Source organism: Borostomias antarcticus (assembly GCF_949987555.1).
Source record: "Borostomias antarcticus genome assembly, chromosome: 16".
Classification (NCBI taxonomy): domain Eukaryota; kingdom Metazoa; phylum Chordata; class Actinopteri; order Stomiiformes; family Stomiidae; genus Borostomias; species Borostomias antarcticus.
Window position 1 is genome coordinate 5134984 of NC_140249.1, and position 14883 is coordinate 5149866.

General features: G+C 47.9%; 1 protein-coding gene across 1 annotated transcript; it reads right to left on the reverse strand.

Moving 5' to 3' along the window:
* Positions 1 to 6597: 6597 nt before the first annotated feature.
* LOC311319495 (transforming growth factor-beta receptor-associated protein 1) lies at positions 6598 to 14540 on the reverse strand (the record flags this gene model as incomplete). The annotated part of the gene is made up of 12 exons (XM_084451054.1): positions 6598 to 6741; positions 7336 to 7757; positions 8302 to 8461; positions 8889 to 9029; positions 9248 to 9391; positions 9715 to 9772; positions 9921 to 10118; positions 10168 to 10452; positions 10676 to 10758; positions 13023 to 13177; positions 13427 to 13621; positions 13850 to 14540. 12 exons carry the CDS (start codon positions 14538 to 14540, stop codon positions 6598 to 6600), a joined length of 2676 nt encoding a protein of 891 aa, XP_084307180.1.
* Between the last annotated feature and the right edge of the window lie 343 nt (positions 14541 to 14883).

Sequence of the window (14883 nt, forward strand, 5' to 3'; positions counted from 1 at the left end):
CCACATCTCAGACCCTGAGCTGGCTAAAGACGCAGTTTTCCCGGTTGGGTGCATGTGGGTGGTCCGGGGAGCAGTACACTGTCCTAGACCGGCTCTGACCCGAGGGGGCGGAGTCTCGTCACAACGCCACTATCCACGCCACTGTCCCCACATCTCAGCCCCTGAATGAGCTACAGACACACGGTCTTCACTGTTGGGTGCATGGAGATTGCCCGGATGTCAGTGCACTGCGCCCGACCTGCTCTGACCGGAGGGGGCGGAGTCTCACCATCACGCCACTATCCACGCCACGGACCTCACAACACAGCCTCTGAGGTGGCTAAAGACACACAGTCTTCACTGGTGAAGACAGGTGGGTAGCCCGGCATGGCCTACACTGTCCACGACCGGCTCTGACCCAAGGGGGCGGAGTCTCGCCACCACGCCACTGAACATGCTACGGACACCACAACTCAGTCCTTGAGTGGGCTGGAGACACACGGTCTTCACTGGTGAAGGCAGGTGAATAGCCCGGTGCGGCCTACACTGTTCACGGCTGGCTCTGAACCAAGCGGGCAGAGTCTCGCCACCACACCACAGACCCCACAACTCAGCCCCTGATTGAGCTAGAGACACACAGTCTTCACCAGTGGGTGCAAGGAGACTGCCCGGAGGTCTTCATGGTGGAGTCAGGTAGGTGACCCGGAGAGGGGTACACTGTCCCCGACTGGCTCTGACCTGAGGGGGTGGAGTCTCACCACCACGCCACTATCCACGCCACAGGCCCCACAACAACCACTGAGTGGGCTAGAGACACACAGTCTTCATTGGTGGATGAATGGAAATTGCCCAGAGGTCACTGTACTGTCCCCGACTAGCTGTGAACCAAGGGGGCGGGGCCTAACCAGCACGCCACTATCCACGCCACGGGCCCCACAACTCAGCCCCTGAGTGGGCTAGAGACACACGGTCTTCACCGGTTGAGTCAGGTAGGTGGCCCGGAGAGGGGTACACTGTCCCTGACTGGCTCTGACCTGAGGGGGCAGAGTCTCACCCCCATGCCACTATCCACGCCACCGCCCCACAACTCAGCCCCTGAGTTGGCTAGAGACACACGGTCTTCACCGGTGCGGGCGGGTAGGTGGCCCGGAGAGGGGTACACTGTCCTCGACCAGCTTTGACCTGAGAGGGCGGAGTCTCACCACCCTGCCACTGTCCCCGCCACAGACCCCACAACTCAGCCCCTGAGTGGGCTAGAGACGCACGGTCTTCGCCGGTGGGTGCATGGAGATTGCCTGGTCCATAGTAATTCTAGCAGTAGCTGTTGCATACAGCTGCAGCAGCTAGCCCACCTCACATTTTCTCCAGGAAATGTACTTTCTAGTAATAATAGAGAGTCCAATGTCCAATACCCATCATACTGAGTTCCCCCTGAAGTGTTGATTTTTGTGTCCAGTGGATCCCTTTAAATGTGAAACAGCCATCTGGCTTGGATCTCTCTAGGACCCAGGGCTGCACGCCAGGGAAGCCGCAGACTGCCATGCCATACACTCTCATGGACGCTCCACACCAGATTGCCTGAACATGACGGTCTCACTGGGAGGGATGGATGAAAGCGAATTCAGCTGCAGTATTATAAGCTACAGTGGAGGAGAGCTGATATAATCATCCCAATTCTCCCTGCCAGGCACCTGGCTGAACCCCCACACCCTCCCTCTGGACCACTCATGCTGGGGGGGGGGGGTGCGGTGGAACAGGTTGATATCTTTAAATACCCGGGCACTGAGATCCGCCACCACCATCTGTCCTTCAAACGCAGGCATGCAGATGGGGTCTACAAAAAGGACAAAAAGGTTTGAATGGGAAAATACAGTCCAGCACATTCCACTGAGCTGCTAGTTATTTGTTGTTGATGTTTGTGTGTGGAGGTTTTCTGTGTTCACCTTTGCCTACTGGGCAGTGGCTGTCACTGTGAGAGGAGAAGTGGAGGAGAGGAGGAGAGGAGGAGAGGTGGAGGAGAGGTAGAGGAGGAGAGGAGAGAGGATGGGTGGAGAGAGGAGGGGAGAAGAGGTGGAGGAGAGGAGAGCAAGAGAGGAGGGGGGAGAGGTGGAGGGAAGGAGAGGATGAGAGAAGAGGTGAGTAGTTATTAAAGGGAACTCTGCCCTGGGGGAAAATATTTATGCTAAATTAGGCCCTCAGGGTTATGTGTATGCACGTGTGTGTGTGTGTGTGTGTGTGTGTGTGTGTGTGTGTGTGTGTGTGTGCACGCCGCCCTGTCCAGACAGTGTGTCTCTAGTTTGGTGTGTGTGTGCTTACCTGCGTTTGTATATGTGTGTGTGGGTGTGTGTATGTGTGTGTGTGTGTGCGTGTGCATGCCTCTCTGTCCCTGCAATATACGACAAGCCACACTACGTATATCGCAGTGACTGTTTCTCTCTCATGACCTGTAATTTGCACACACCGTGAAAGAGGCACATAATGATCCCCCAGAACTTGGTGCTTGATAATATCCATGTACACATATACACACATATATATATACATGTATCCGGTGTGTGTGGTAGAATCTGTGATCCAAATTCTTCATTCCAGGCTTTAACCCATGGACCGTCGTCTGTGACCATAGTCTCTGTAGATTGTCTTGACGGAGGCATGTTGTAGCTGTGTTGTAGGGATCTGACTCAGGTGTGCGGCGGGGTTTCAGATGAGACGGTGGGCGGGGTCTGACAACGCAACACCCCACCTCCACTCTGCAGGTCGGCATCTTTGGACTCACCACCCCGGAAAAGTTTCCTTTTGATGTCGTTGAAGTCATCCAAAACACAGGCCCACCCAAACAAATCATCGACTCTAGCGGAAATTTTGTACCGAATCGGCGCGTTCCTCCAACGAAACACAAACATGGCTTGTGAGTTTAGCATCACACACTCGAGATCAACATCAAACCCCTTGCCAAGACTCCGCTACACACACACAGAGTCAGGATCCTTCTCAAAACTCAGGTAACTACCGCTACACACATACACATACAAGTCAGGATCCTTCTCAAGACGGTCCGCAAAAATGTAGTAATCTTTATCACCGTCATAGCTCTTCCACATCGCATTGTACACATTCTCAGAGAGCGGCACTGTCCCTACACAGATCAGCTACAACGTTCCTCTTGAACATCCACCAATCTTCCATGCTGAAGGAAACCCCGTCTTTATCCAATAGGCTCTGTGCACCAGCTCCACTACTTCCTGAAAGTCACTTGGCATCTTTATTTCCTGTCCTATATGATTGGATTAAGTGATTAATCAGGTGTGCGGCAGACCCAGCACACACCTGATTAATCACTTAATCCAATCATATTGGACAGGAAATAAAGAAGCCAAGTGACTTTCAGGAAGTAGTGGAGCTGGTGCACAGAGCCTATACTGAGCCTATATTAACGGTAGAGATTTTCACTACACGTTCCTCTTTGTCGTAGACATAACCAGCTACACGGTAATCAGGTCGGATCAGCGAGCTAGGCCGTTTAGTCATATCCAAAGAACGTGGAGCTCGCTTCTTCGGAGTCCTGGTTAGGTCACCCCCATCCGGATCTGTACGTCTGCTGCTGGTAACTGTGAGGGGTCTGAGTCAGCATGGTCTTGTCTGTCAGAACGAGCTTTGTAACTCTACCAGGCTGCTGAATCTACCTCATACGTTTACTTTAGGTCTGCTATGAGGCCCCTTAACAATGAGCATTACATTTGCATCACTAGGCACCAGTTTGGGTGGCGGTCAGTCTGGACAGGTCTGTATAGGCCGGGGCATAGCCTACACACAAACGGAAGCAAGCGCACAGCACCTTGCTACTGTATCGGAGGGGGGGCCCTGGGAACCAAAATACCCTGATCACTCCCACATACCAATCTGATGTGGGGGGGGGGCACACACACAGACACACACACACACACACACACACACATACATACACACAAAACGCAGGTATGCACACACACACCAAACTAGAGATACACTGTCTGGACAGGGTGGCGTGCACACACACACACACACACACACACACACACACACACACACACATACACACGCACACACACACACACACACACACACACACACGCACGTGCACACACATAACCCGGAAGGCATTTTGCATAAATATTTGCCCTCAGGGCAGAGTGCCCTTTAATGACTACTGAGGTGGAGAGGAGGAGACGAGGAGGAGAGGAGAGGAGGAGAGGTGGAGGAGAGTGGGGAATGGGAGGAGGGGGAAAATGAGGAGGAGGTGGAAGTGATCCCAGATTGACCCCATTTTGGGTCCACCCAGTGGTCATCAGCCTCCACCCAACACTGAGGCTCTCTCAGAGCTCAGCACCGGCCCGAGTCCTGGGTGGACCGTTTTAGATCACACACAGGAGCTCAGACACTCAGAAAACAGGAACTGGACCCAGAAGACATACTGTACTGTACACTCACCCAAGCTCTCACTCTACTTGTATTCATTCTATCTGACAGCAGTTTCCTTTATTACAACACGAAAAACAGGTGCTACAGTACTACAGTATTTGTCAAAATTCCATAAAATTGTTCTATATAGAACCCTAAGGGTAGAACCCTGTCTTCAGGTCAGTGCTGTTGGGAACCTGGCTAAATGGTTCTCTCTGAGCTGAAAATGGTTATTTACAGAATTGTACATACCAGAAAAGGGGTTCTTTTATAGTTAGAAATGGTTCTACTGTATATACTGTAGCTAACACTCTTTCGTTTTTAGAGTGTTGAGTATAGGTTTGGAACACTCCGCCCATCCATCCCTGTCTGTATGCTGGAACTCATTCCAACCAGGAAGTGAAGAGATTGAAAAGCACACCATAGGCCAGGTGAACGCACGTTCACTCTTGCTGAGGACCCCAGTGTGCCGGATGAGGTACATGTCGAGCAGCCATGCAGATGCAGAAGTCCTGGCCTCAGGCTTCTCCTTCGCCATCGTTCAGAAATGTAAGGGCATAAAGAAATAGTTGCACTTATGGTTAGCCCTTAAAGACTAAATAGAGAGACAGGAATAGATAAATAAATCTAAGTTCTAGCTTAATGATATGTCTTTAAGTTTATTTACAGACAGATTTCCACACATCTTTGCCAGTGTTTATGTGTTATTAAAAGTAATAAACGATGATGTTACTAAACAGGATGTGTTCTGGTCAGAAGTCAGCAGCACTCCAGTTTATTTTCCACATGCTCCACCAGTTTTTAACAACACTTTTTTGGGGAAGTAGGCTATAACATAATCCAAAAATGACGTCAGCAGTGAATACAGTATGTTTTTTGTCATAAAGGCATAAAATACTGAAATATACAGTGACCCGTGGTTAAAGAAAGCTGTCTCTCACGCGAATATTTTTGTTTTCTGTCTTACCCATTCTGTATTCATATGATACATAGATAGACAGTAGGAACACAGGGGCAGTGTGAGGAGGGGCGCGGGGTGGGGGGGAACAGTGCACGGATCACAGCACAGTCAAGTTTTCCGGCCGTGGTTCATAGGTTCAGCCGTGGTGGATTCTCTATAGCATGGGTTCCCAAACTCCATCAATGTGGGCCTCCCCTCTGAAAACAGTGACACACCCGCGCCCCCCCAACCCTCAAATTTGTCCATTTTGCAAGGTAGCGTTAGCTAGCCCATAACGTTACACAACTAAGTTAGCTCGGTGGCACTTGCTGCTAGTTAACGTTATGACGTTTTCCCACAATACATTCATGCCTGTGGGGGGAGGCTCTCTCTGCACTATCCACAAATTTAGTATACATCTCACCCATTATTTATTTAAATCTTCTAGCCTTTAAAATCACGTTTCATTCATAAAAGACAGACATTTTAAAAATAAAAAACATGTTTTTCCTTTTTTCTAACCATCCCTCCGCGCCTCCCATGAATTTATTTGGGGCCCCCCAGGGGAGGCCCGCCTCACAGTTTGGGAATGCCTGCTCTATAGAATATGAGCAGAGACAGTTCATTGGTTGTATGTCCCAGATTTACATCGCAGCTATTCCTGTCTATCTCCGTTTGGAAAAGAAATGGTTCAGACATGCTACAGTGAAATGTGCTGCGTTTGCCATATCATGTGCTCTGTTGTTTTGCGAAATCCTCCTCCAGTTGTTATTACTCAAAATGTAGATGCTCAAAATGTATTTTTCTTATTCTAATTGGAGAACGTGTCTAGTCCACGCTCCCTGAATTGGAGGCCTGTTCTGAGTGCAGCAGAATGGTGGCTGATCCAACATAATGAGTGGGACCAGACACCAGACACTAAGAACCAGACACTTGCAGAGCCAACATAACCAGGAGTCCAAAAAGGATTTTGTGTTTTGTGTATTGCTCACAAGCCTGTATACAAACATACACACGCACGCACGCACGTGCACGCACGCACACACACACACACACACACACACACACACACACACACACACACACACACACACACACACACACACACAGGTGCACACACACACACACACACACACACACAGTCAGACACACACGCAAACATGCACACACACACACACACACACACACACACACACACACACACACAAACAGACAAAAAAACAAACGGCCGGACAGTACTCTTAGAGGCTCTTGTAGCCAGTGCAGGCTGTGTGAGTCAGTTCCCCCCTGAGACTACACACAAACAGCGGCTCGGTCAGGTCCCTCCGACACGTCACACATGTCCGGCCCTTGTCCACCCTCAGCATGCCTCTAGAGACCTGGGTCTGAGGGAGGAGAGAGGGCAGCAGTCAGTCACTGGTCACTCACCTCAGTAGTAGTAATAGTAGCCGTAGTACTAGGAGCAACTGGCAATTTGTATAGCACCTTTCAAACAAAAATCCAGCTCAAAGCACTTTACAACAAATATATTACATGCACTGAGTTATTCAAATAGGATGTAAAATAAGATGGAAGATAAAACCCACCCACATACAAATGAAGATGAAAATTATTACATAGTAATAGACTAGTCTGCATGCAGCTAGACAGCGACTATAAGTGAACGTAATAATAATAAATGCCTAAAGATCCAATTGTTAGTGAAGGAAGCACATCACTAAGGAGGTACAGTACATAGTGTATCTGAGGGACTAACACTCACCCGGGTGTATTTCTGATTGGCTAATACTCACCCAGGTGAACTTCTGATTGGCTAACACTCACCCAGGTGTAATTCTGATTGGCTAACACTCACCCAGGTGTACTTCTGATTGGGTAACACTCACCCAGGTGTACTTCTGATTGGCTAATACTCACCCAGGTGTTCTTCTGATTGGCTAACACTCAACCAGGTGTATTTCTGATTGGCTAACACTCACCCAGGTGTACTTCTGTCTGAGGAGCTCGGTCTGGGCCAGGCCTCTCTCAATGCCTCCCATCCTCCTCTGGTGAGACGTCCCTCTGAGAGAGCCCAGCAGGAACCGGGAGATCAGCTGGAGAGACCAGGACTCAGGCAGAATCCGAAGGACCCTCTCTGGGTCGAAGGCGGCGGCATTGGCGTTGAGAAGGTCCACGGCAGCACTGGTTAAATGGGCGGAGCTCAGGTAGATGTGGAGCAGGCTGAGGAAGAGGCCCTGCCCAAGCTCCCTAGTCTGGCCCTGGGCGGCCCTCCGGCAGTAGGCCACGGCCGCCTGGACGTCTCCCCCCGTGTGGACCAGCGTGTCCAGGGCCTGGAGGTGGTCGCCAGCCCGGCCCAGCAGGATGGCCTTCTCTGTGTGGAGGCTCGTCGGCTGAAGAACCGCTGGGGGCCACAATAATAATAAAGAGATTCATAGTTAAATGGTCTTACGAATTCAGAATGAGAAAATTGTGTTTGAGACTCAAGCCTCGTGAGACCACCTGATTTCGAGAGCTCACATTTGTTTCTCTCACAAATCAGTCTGGATAATCTCCATAGAGATCTGTTTGTGCCAGATCAGAAAACAATCTCGCCAATCAACGTTGGTTCTGAGGAATTTTAAATACAAACAGCTATGCCGGGCGGGATTAGGTGTGACAACAGCGAGGAGCAGTTGAAGTTGAAGCGCGTGATAGACTGTGATAGACAGATGGTTCATTCAATCACCTGTCAAGTATTTTTGATACTGTGTCTGCCCTTTTCCAAACAGTTTCCAGCTGAGAGTTCCCAAATGCAAAGCAAACCATCTGGTGCGTCAGGTAACTGAATCCCAGTTCCAATACACATTTAAATGAATGCCCTTGGTATGCCAAAAATTACGAACCCTGGTTAAGAGAGGAGCTCCTGAATTCAGTTTAGATGCCACACAGCCCTGTGGTTCACTAACCTTGTACAGCTGTAGCGTCATAGAGGGACGACTGCCATAGTAGCTGCTGTAGTTTCTCTCTGGTCTCCCCCACGTGGGAGTCTTCCGCCTCCTCTCCCAGGAGGCCCTGCAGTGTCCGGGAGATGTACGCCAAGGCCAGCGCGCTGTGGTGCTTCTCTTCCTAGGAACAGGCAAGAATCTGTAAGCTTATAGTTTATTTACGCCTTTTCTATGTGAAAATGGGATTCTATCTATGGTTTTGAATGGGAATGCTTTGAGTATATTTCCTGAGATACACTGTTGTTCAATCATTGTTTTGCTCATTTTTGATTGGAGAGAGAGACAGAGACAGAGAGAGAAAGAGAGACAGAGAGAAATGGCAGAGGAGAAAGGAGCTTCCCTGCTGTAACTCAGACGGTCTGATTAAAGCTGCCCAAAATTCATCTCCATCATCTGCCTGTTTTTGATGTAGAGCTACTGTATCCATACCCCTAAATGCCACCCCCCAACCTACAATCTCTATGCAGTAAAAGAGAAGAAAGAGATTTGTCCACTGAGCTATATCATTTCAACCTCAATGTCACTAAGGTGTAGGGCGGGACACCAACCTCACTTTTCTGCTGGTAAACCAGAAACTCCAGGTACAGAACTAAAGCCACAGGGTATGTCTTTAAGAAGCTGAGTACGTCTTCTTCCCCCAGTGGATCAGGTTCGTCTGGGTCTCTGTTGGTGAAAATCTGCACTCCGACCTTTTATAAGTTATAGGAAAGGCTTCATCAGCTTAACTCAATAATATGGACCAAGTTGAAATAGTTTTATGGACAAACATATAATACATAATGTGATATGCTTTCAGAATTTAACATATAGGTGTACTGTGCTTCATTTGGGCCTTAACATTGTGCTGTTTCACTGTGTAACTCTGCCCTCTGCAGTTGAATAGAGTGTATGGATGATGGGTAGGTACCTCTTGGTCTCTCTGTACTACCCAGTCTGCAAACGCCCACACAACGTCGCTGCTTGACAGCTGACACAGGGTCCGCACAATGTGCTCGTACACGTCTGAACGCGAGCTGTCCTCGTATTGGCCGTCTGCTATTCTCACCCAGGTCTGTATGGACAGAGCGAAACTGAAGGCTACATTTCATACAGTGGTATGCTTGTCTTATACTTGTATTCAGACCGGCTCTCTAGAACCCTCTGAAAAAGCGTGTTATATAGAACTGTTTGTAATAATAGACGGTTCCAAGCAGAACCCTTTTCAGCTCCACACGTTGCTGATTGGACTTCTAAAGGGTTCTTTCTGATCTACTGTATAAAAGGGTTCCACACAGAACCTTTTTTCAGAGGGTTCTTCTTCTGTTGTTACAAACATTTCTATATACAATAGCACCTTTTTTTAGGGAGCAGAATACGTATAATCTCTAATCAAACCTGTATTGCGTTCATGTTCTCCCCGTGGCTCTGGTAAAGTAAGCCCAGAGTGAAAAATCTGAAATGAGATCAAAATCAACCGATCAATCAACCGATCAATTTATCAAAATCAACCGATCAATGTATATCAGTAGAGGATGAGAACAGCAACTCCTTAGTCCTCCCTCCAGGTTCTCACAGCAACCCCCAATCCTCCAGACCCCCACTTCAGGTTCTCCCGACCCCCGGGCCTCAGAACCTCCAGGTTCTCCCGACCCCCGTGCCTCAGAACCTCCAGGTTCTCCCGACACCCGGGCCTCAGAACCTCCAGATTCTCCCGACCCCCGTACCTCAGAACCTCCAGGTTCTCCCGACCCCCGGGCCTCAGAACCTCCAGGTCCTCCTGACCCTCACCTCTGGTGTCTCTGGAGGACAGGCGTGCAGGCGTCCAGGCTGCAGGCGTTGGAGGAGGACACCAGCAGGTCCAGCTCCTCCCCGTCTCCCTGGTCGGCGTGCAGCCTCAACAGAGCCTCGTCCACCTCCCGGGGGCAGCGCCGGCCTGGCTCCGCCCCTCTGACGGTCCTCAAGAAGTCCCTCAGGAAGCCCAGGTACCGGCGGAACGTGGCGGCGTCCTCCCTCCGCAGCGCCGTCAGGTCGGGGGCGTGGCCCGGAGGAGCCAGCGGGGAGCGGAAGGCCTCGCAGAGAGACTCCATGTCGGGATACAGTCTGATGATCTCTCTGGGGTCCAGCTCACCTTTGCTGTTTGAAAGGGTAATTGGTTTTGACATTTTGACACCTCAACACAACAAGACAGCGGAGCAGAACAGGAGACACAGAACAGATTTCCTCCGCATGACAGATTATCACCTGATCGTCCTGGTTTCTGTTTAACCAGTGTTGAATTTGGAGAAAAAAAGGCTTTTCAAAAATGATTATCTTGTTAGAAATCGGATGTGCAGCAGAGGGACTGGTTTTCACTCACATGAAAAGATCTTTGGCTTCTGTAAAGGCCTGCTGGTGGAAAAGAACGAGGCCTGCCATGCAAGTGATGGTCTTCTGCAGCTCCTGCCAAATTCCATCACATCACATCACAATCATTTAGCAGACACTTTTATCCAAAGCGACTTACAATAAGGGCATTCAGCTTAGGTAATGAAGTGTACTACTACTCACTAGAACACACAAGTGCATCTCCTTTCTAAAGAAGTGTCTAATAGCTAAAAGTGCTAGAACAGCTGAACACAAATAGCTAAATACAAAAACCACTGAAGTAAAAGTGAAAGACGAAAGATTCTCTTAGACTGGAGATATATTTCTATATATTTATGGAGATATTTATATATATATATATATATATATATATATATATATATATATATATATATATAAATTGTTTAAAGCTATATATCTGGACAGTAGGTGTTTATTTGCTCATAAAAACAATATAACATTACAGTCAAATAAACATGAATAATAACAATACTACTACTAATACTACTACTACTACTACTACTACTACTAATACTACTACTACTACTACTACTACTACTAATAATAATAATAATAATAATAATAATAATAACAACAATAATAATAATGATGATAATAATAATACTAATAATAATAAATCAAATCTGTAATCTTGCAAGAAGCTTGGGAAGCATTTACCACAGCACTCCTAGAATGACAGCAGTGTACCAAAGTGAATTTTGCGTTCTAAGGGAGGCCACAAAAAATACCAACTTCTTTTTAAAACAAGAAATTCAGATTTTGGTTCATGATTCAATAGAGGTTATTTTGGAATCCCTAGAGTGCCTCAGATTCTCTTCAGACTGCCAACCTACACTATGGACAGTTACTGTTGTTTTTTATTCTTAAGATATTTGTATTACTTTATGTATTAATTATTTTCTTTGGTGGTGGCCTAAGACTTTTGCACAGTACTATACACACACACACACACACACACACACAGACACACACACACACACACACAGTATATAGTGTGGGGTGGAATATCCTCCCATCCTCCAGCATGACTGTACTTAATTCTGGAGAGCAGTACTGTATGCTGTGTGCCAGCTGAACATGTTGCACCCACATGCCCGGCTTTCAAAGCTAAGACGTTTTTAGTAGGCAGAACATATAATGAGTAATAATAACATGCAGAGAGGGTCTTAATTTAAAAATCCTCAATTGAACCTGTGATCTTTAACCTGAGATTCCACACAGATTATATCCAATCTGAAACACCATCTGCTCTATCTGTATATGATGCTCATTGTATATGACCAGTGACCACCTCGTTGAATTAACATTATTGACATAGATTACACTGTGTATGAAATATTCATACAGTCACGGTGTAATCTGATGGTAGTGGTCGTGTGGGTATTTATCTGCACGTCCGTGGTGATGGTATCACATAAGATGTTATAATAAAGCTCTCGTTATCATCCTGTAGTAGTGGGGATTTGACATGGTATTTGGATAGGTGGATTAAATTTGTGTTTGCTGCTGGATGGAAGAGTAACAGAAGATGAGAGATTAATCCCCCTGGTTTATCCTCTGTGTTGTACTCTAACACTGACCAGAGAAGCATTGCTTACATGTTGGCATGGGCTGTAACTCTCCTGATGTCTCATTGCTTTGGTTCGGTGAAACCTAGTGAGTGTTTATATGAACTAGACCACAGATGACATCCAGGCTGTTCAGATGTCCAGAGCTTTAGCTTGTTTTTAAGAGTCAGAGAGAGAGAGGGGGGGGAGAGAGAGAGAGAGGTAGTGCTGATATAGGAACACCTGGTAAACTTGTCTTATTCAAAAGGCTCCAGTACGAATTGAGCCAAGGCCACCAGCTACTACACAGCGACGCTGTATGAATACAACCCTAGTGTGTTACATTGTAGGAGATATGTGAATACACCCTAGTGTGTTGCCTGGTAGGAGATGTGTGAATACACCCTAGTGTGTTACCTGGCAGGAGTCATGCCATACTGTTCTTGTAGTGTTCTACCGGGTGCTGTAGGAGACCTGTGGTAGTGTGTTACCTGGTAGGAGATGTGTTACCTGGTAGGAGATAAGTTACCAGGTAGGAGATGTGTTTCCTGGTAGTAGATGTGTTACCTGGTAGGAGATAAGTTACCTGGTAGGAGATGTGTTACCTGGTAGGAGGTGTCTTACCTGGTAGGAGATGTGTTACCAGGTAGGAGATGTGTTTCCTGGTAGTAGATGTGTTACCTGGTAGATGTTACCTGATAGGAGATGTGTTACCTGGTAGGAGATGTGTTACCAGGTAGGAGATGTGTTTCGTGGTAGTAGATGTGTTACCTGGTAGGATTCGTGAGGCAGGTGGTGCTGAGCTCCATCCAGTAGGACCAGGGCCTCCTCCACCCTCTCACTGCCCAGCAGGGCCTGGATCTGCTCCTCCAACGGCACCATGGACAAGAGGAGGACCTCTCTCTCCGTGAACATACACACTCCGTCTGAGAACAGAAAGTGACCGAATGATTGAATTAACAAATTAATGATGATCGATCAATCAATTAACAAATCAAAAAATCTATCAATTAATCAATTTACTAATTAATCAATTAATAAATTGATGAATCAATCAATCAATCAATCCAAACACATCTGACAACAAAATAACTTCTCTACTTGTGTGCATATGATGTTCCATAGCATATTGGTCATCTATTCCACTACGATTGTGCCTTCCAACAGTAGGCTACCTGTAGTTGGAATCAGGCCCTTGGCCCCATGCAGACTGACAGTCTGTTTGAGCTGCTGGTCCAGCAGGCTGTACACAAGGAGGGCCTGCGGCTGGAGTGCCAGGATGTAGGGGAAGCACAGCCCGGCCGAGACTACGCCCTCGGGCCACTGCAGAGGAGGACGCTGGCACATTCCCGTCTTCATCACAAACATGCCTGTGGGACAGAGAACAGGTAACGAGAATCCACATATCCCGCAGCCGAATGGATATACATGGTGCTTTGTTGTGTAGCATATTGAATAGCCTGGTGCCATATTACTCTGTCTCTTGAGGCCACATAAAATCCTGTACACAGACACTTTCTAATATGTTTTGCGACACAAGCACCTTCAAATTTGACTGTTAGGTTTGGTTTTTCTGGACAAACAGGCAGCTGTCTTACCCAGGCAGCCAGGGCCGTTCAGAAGGAACTCCCCTTTGCCAGCACTGGTCACTAGGACGTCCTGCCTGCTGAGGTTGTGGGGGAAGAGATCAACGCTGCTCCCAGTCTTGTAATCGTGGATGAGGTACCTGTCGCTCGTGGCCACACACAGACTGGAGTCCTCCACCGCCAGAGCCACGGGGTCCTGGGGCAGGGCCACCTCCCTCACACACTCCCACCGGTCCACCCCCAGCAGGTGGATCTTCACCCGCCTCCTCCGGGCGGAGGCGGTCACCAGCTCCACACGCACCTCGCGATCCCGCGCCGACAGTGACGACTCACACACCTGGAACAGAGACACGTGCTGGATCCGCTTCAGCGACGGGACCGGCTCCAGGGAGAACATGTTGAAAGCGCTGAGGGATCGGTCCCACAGAACCAGCAGGTGGTTTAGCACCGGAACCGCGCGTAACTGGACGACTGGACCGCTGGAGCCTAGTTTTCTCATCCTCCCGTCCCTGGTTCTCTGGTTGGGGTCAGTCTCTGTGCTTGATCCGCTTGGTAAAATCAGGTGTTGGACCACAGAGTCCTTGGTTCCGATGTAGATGTTCCTGCCACAGCACTCCAAACTGTGGATGTTGGACTTGTCCTTCTCCTTGGGGTTAGGAGGTTTTTCATAAACTTGCACTTGAGTGAAGACTCTCAAACTCATTGTGGGTGTGCACTGATGTTGTTCTTAAATCCTAGAAATGGTACCTAAGAAATATGTGCAAAAAAGTTTCAATGCAAATCATGCTTTTTGATTCGTAAACCTCAAGTTGCAGTAAGTTGCAGTTCGAGATTCAAAAAAGTTCAGTAGTTTAACAATGGTGTTGTTGTAACTGAAAACACAATCCTGCTTAGAATATGCAAGCATATAAAAATATCTGAAACTTGAGCCTTGAACAAACAATCCTAAGACAAAACCAGATATCAAGATGACCACAAAGTACAGAAACTATTTTTCAGCAGAAAGCCCTTACTTCAGCGTGGTCCACGATTCCTGCCTGGCGGTC